At 42.9% G+C, this 4,791-nt stretch overlaps 1 protein-coding gene across 3 annotated transcripts; it reads left to right on the top strand.

Moving 5' to 3' along the window:
- Positions 1 to 1,075: 1,075 nt before the first annotated feature.
- LOC120686329 (putative late blight resistance protein homolog R1A-3) lies at positions 1,076 to 3,837 on the top strand. 3 transcript variants are annotated; one of them, XR_005680138.1, is made up of 4 exons: positions 1,076 to 1,602; positions 2,953 to 3,236; positions 3,348 to 3,588; positions 3,729 to 3,837. XR_005680138.1 is itself a non-coding variant. In XM_039968529.1 (3 exons), exons 1-3 carry the CDS (start codon positions 1,307 to 1,309, stop codon positions 3,479 to 3,481), a joined length of 714 nt encoding a protein of 237 aa, XP_039824463.1. In that variant the 5' UTR covers positions 1,080 to 1,306; the 3' UTR covers positions 3,482 to 3,734. The 3 variants fall into 3 exon arrangements, 1 of the variants encoding a protein (XP_039824463.1); XM_039968529.1 differs by having other exon boundaries at positions 1,080 to 1,602; positions 3,348 to 3,734; XR_005680139.1 differs by having other exon boundaries at positions 1,485 to 1,602; positions 3,003 to 3,236; positions 3,348 to 3,739.
- The last annotated feature ends 954 nt before the right edge of the window (positions 3,838 to 4,791 follow it).

Raw genomic sequence — 4,791 nt, 5'->3', positions numbered from 1 at the left:
AGTCTTTGGTGCAACGAGCTTTGAAGGGCAGCGGCAAAAACCCCTATTGCTATCGATGGTAGACCAAGGGCCACAAAATGGAGGACTGTACAACGAAGCTATATTGCGAAATCTGTGAATGCATTGAGCATGCCATGGAACGATGCCCTATTTACCGCTCGGTGCAGCCTGATACAAAAAAAAGCTACTGCCTTTGCCATGCCATGTGGTAATGCTGTTGAAGGCCTCGGCTTCTACTACATCAACTCCCCTGAAAGTTTCAAGAGCAAGGTGGAGTCCAAGACGGCGGTGATCAGAGTCAATGGAGGCACTCTCATTGGCACTAGGAAGAAAATTTTGAAGATTGCACACTTCAAGTTCATTAATATTCTTGACCAACTCCATGAGAGCTTTAGCTACGGGCCGACAGCCATATCACGACATGCTACTCAACCTCCGAAAAATGTCCGAGTTGAATAAATTATCTAGCTTAGTAATTCGAATTTGCACTCTGCTCTAGGCCCCCAAGCCATCATCACACAGACACACTTTTTTTTTATTTAAGCACAAACCGTACGGTAATCTATCAATTATCTCAATATTATGCTAACAAAAGCAGCCATCATGTCCGCTGTCAAGCCCTAAAATTATTACAGCATGCATCAAAAAATGAAAACAAATAATTTGCTTGCCTCACTTTACTAGAGTAATTTCCTTTCAAGGAACCTGCGTGCCTATCATTATTAAAAATTCCAAGTCAAAGGGTCCTCGAAAAACTTATTTGATTTAGGAATAAGTATGTTGTACCTTATGCATTTAAGGATTTGAATTTGCAATTAACATGGGGTAACAGGTTTGATACAAATGACACCGTTGCATGCTTAGCTCTTAACTTAGGGGACAGACTGTGTGCTTAAACAAAAAAAAAGGGTCTCCCTATAGGTTCCATTTAAATAGGTTGAGAGGGGTAGATTGCTTTAGGAAGAAATCATCCGGATTCTGCATGCTCAGTGTTGTCGTTAACCGATCACATACACTCGGACAAAAAAAAAATCCAGAAAAGTCGGTGAATGAATGCTTTCAAGCTTTTCCTTTAGCATCTTTCAAGCTTTTCCTATAGCATCTTCTTGCCGTGATGGAGGTGCAATTCCTTTTCTCTTTCCAGCATATGTCCTGTGCTTTTCTCTGCCATCAAGCAGAGAAGGCCAAACTCCAAAGCAGTCCTTGCATTACAAAACAAAAACTTAGCCCTGTCACACAAACAGTTGCATTCTATCAACCACCTTCTGACCAAGCATTCAGATTTTGAGAGCAGGGAGAAGTTGCAATGGTTGAGCCTGCTATTTCTACCACTGTTGGCAGAATCGGCGAGCTCGCTGTTCAGGAGACAAAATTCTTGTGCGGAGTTACTTCAGAAGCGGGATTCTTGAAAGATGAGCTGGAGCGGCTGCAGTGCTTCCTCCAAGATGCAGGCACCAAGAGGAAATCAGGGAATGCAAGTGCCAAACTTTGGGTTAGCCAAATCAGGAACGCGACATATGAAGCTGAGAATGTCCTAGAGGTGGTTGACTACATGGAGAAGAGAAACAGGCTCAAGAAGGGCTTCATGGGTACCATTTCAAGGTATGCCCACCTCCCAAGTGACATGGTTACCCTTCATAATGTTGGTAATGAAATTCAACATATCAGAAGGAAGGTTAATGACTCATCTGAAAGCGAAAACCGTTTGAGTCTTATTGGTTTGAGTAGTAATGCTGCTGCAGAGGAGAGTCTTGTTGAGGGTGACTCTTTGCAACATAGCGTTCTTGTCTATCAAAATTCTGAAGATGTTACTGTTGTTGGATTTGAGGATGAGCAAAATGAGATAGAAACAAAATTACTTGCTTCAGATAACAACCTTAGTGTGGTTTCAATAGTTGCCATGGGTGGAGCAGGGAAAACTACACTAGCTCGAAAAGTCTACAATTCAAATAAAATCAAGGAGCACTTTCACACAATTGCTTGGGTGACTGTATCCCAAAAGTTTAAGGGTGCTGATTTATTGAAAGAGATTATGAAACAAATATTTGGGGGTAAATATGAGGGTAGAGTAATTGATCGGATGCAATAGTATGAAGTGGGAAAGAAGATACATGATTTTCTACTAGATAAAAGATACTTAGCGGTGCTTGATGATGTGTGGACCACAGATACATGGAATCAGATAAGCAGAACCATCAAAGTATTTCCAGATGTAAATAATGGCAGTAGAGTAATGTTAACCACCCGAAAGATTGATGTTGCAAATCACATTGAAATGCCGAGAAAAGTTCACAATCAGAAACTCTTGGATGCTGAGAAAAGCTGGAACCTTTTCGTTAGCAAGGCCTTGCCATCATATAACAGGTCCTCGATACATAACATTGGTGAGTTTGAAGAACTGGGGAGAAAGATTGAGTGGTAATCCATCACATTTACTTGCAATCTTTCTCCCCAGTTATCTTTCTCCCCAGTTCTTCAAACTCACCAATGTTATGTATCGAGGACCTGTTATATGATGGCAAGGCCTTGCTAATGAAAAGGTTCTTTTACTTGAGTGGTCCTGAGTGGGTCTCGTGGTCAAGTGTTCTTTTACTTGTAAGAAACCTAACTTTCTGTATCTCAGCCACTCACAGCTCGGCTCGGAGTGAGGTGGGCTGCTTGTAAGGGGCCGACTTATTCTCTCTCTATTAATACAAAGATACGCAGCTCTCCTGCGTATTCGAGAAAAAAAAGATGGATTACCACTTGCACTTTCTGTTTTGGGGGGTTTTCTATCAAAGAATTTAACTATAGAAGCATGGAAAGATACACTATCAGGTTGGACATCGACTGAAAATGGGCGCATGATGGGAGAAATACTGGCCCGAAGTTACAATGACTTGCCAAATCATCTAAAATGTTGTTTTCTCTATCTTGCTGTTTTTCCTGAGGATTACATCATCGATGTATCAGATCTTATCAATTCATGGATAGCAGAAAGCTTTACATCATCGATGTATCAGATCTTATCAATTCATGGATAGCAGAAAGCTTTCTTCCCGGTTCAATAAAGAATAAGGAACAAATGGCACGGAAGTACGTAACTGAGTTGGCTCAAAGAAGCTTGGTTCAGGTTACTTATACAAGTAAAGTGCATGGGTGGATTGAAAGTATACGACTTCATGATATTTTACATGATTGGTGCATTGGAGAAGCAACAGATGCTGGTTTCTGTGATGTCATCGACAAAACTACGGGTCAGGTTTCTTCTTCCCTCTTTGAATATATAGTTCCTTAGCTTTGAAAACAGAGTTCTTCCTAATTATTGACTCCTTCTTGACCTGTCATGTATCCCCCCAAAATTGCAGGGCATGTTGTGCTATCATACCGCTCTTCTCTTCAGAACTACTATGAAGATAACATGTTCGAGGCAGCACCGCAGCACCTAATCTCCGAACTCTTATTGGCTTTGATCTTCCATCATTCTCCCTACCTATGCTGAGATACCTAAGGGTTCTTTACGTAGAGAAATCGAAAGTAGTGAATCTCTCTCAGGCAATCAGTGGGTGCATTCACCTTAGGTGCCTCATGTTAATAGGGTGTGTCAAGGTCACGCTTCCTTCTTCACTTGGGCAATTACTTTACTTGCAAACTATAGATCTGAGGAATATAATTTTGGAATCAGAAGTACCAAAATCCATATGGGCTATCCCTACTCTAAGGCATGTTTACCTCGGTCGTGGTTGCAGAATGGGATCTCCACCAAGGAATGGTCCACTGAAAGAGCTCCAGTTCTTACACATAGATGCACATGCAGGGCTTAATGATGATTGTTTCCAGGGTGTCATGGCACCATTTATGCCATTTCGAGTGATTTTGGTGATCATATGACAACGCAATCAATGGGACTAATGGTTTTGTTAAGTGAACATTTCTAGATCCCAGGGATGAAGTAAAAAGGCCATACAAAGGAAAACACGAAGAAAGAACCCAAAGAAACGCTGAATTGGACGAGTTCTACTGAAACCAGTAGCACTGGAAGAACATATGCCCATATCATCGGTGCATCCGATGGTTGTCGGAAGATCCGACGGCTTTGCATTGGTGCAAGTCTGTGCGCCTCTGGAGATCAAGTGAAGAAAGAAGTGAAGCACTGGATGAACCGATGGTGTCAAGAGAGGCATCGGTGCATTCAGTGTACTATGTTCCAGAGACGATGTCAAGCGCGCAGGAGCCAAGTCTTCAGCACCGGTTGAACCGGTGGTGCATTGGAGCAAGGTGTCAGTGCAATGACGTCAGTAAGGGCAACGGCTACATGGAGATCAAGAGGCACCAGTTGAACCGACACTAAGTCATCGGTTAAACCGGTGGTTGCCAACTCAGCTGCAGAAGCGTCAGAGAAGCCAACAGCTAGTTTTAGCCTGTGAGTGACCGGAAGAACCGATGCAGAAGCACCAGAAGTTCCGATGCCCACGCAGAAACTGGCTAACGGCTAGTAACTGCTAGTTCGAGTTGGTGGCCTATATATACACTCACCCCGGCCATTTGAAGCTTGCTGGAGTTGCTAGAAGTCATACACACACACACCCAAGAACACCTCCAAGCCATCCAAGAGCATATAGATCATATCCTTAGTCCTTAGCACAAGCTTTGTGAGTGTTAGTGCAAGGTTAGCTCTTGAGTGAGTGATTAAGCAAGGTTTAGATCCTTGTGCAGTGGTTCTAGAGTGAACCATTCGTGTATCTCGATGCGCCGGAATCCTTGGAGCCTTGGTGGCTCGTCGGCAAGTCAACGACCCTCCGGCTTGGTGTG

Source organism: Panicum virgatum, chromosome 8N (assembly GCF_016808335.1).
Source record: "Panicum virgatum strain AP13 chromosome 8N, P.virgatum_v5, whole genome shotgun sequence".
NCBI lineage: Eukaryota > Viridiplantae > Streptophyta > Magnoliopsida > Poales > Poaceae > Panicum > Panicum virgatum.
This window is presented reverse-complemented; position numbering and strand designations above follow the sequence as displayed.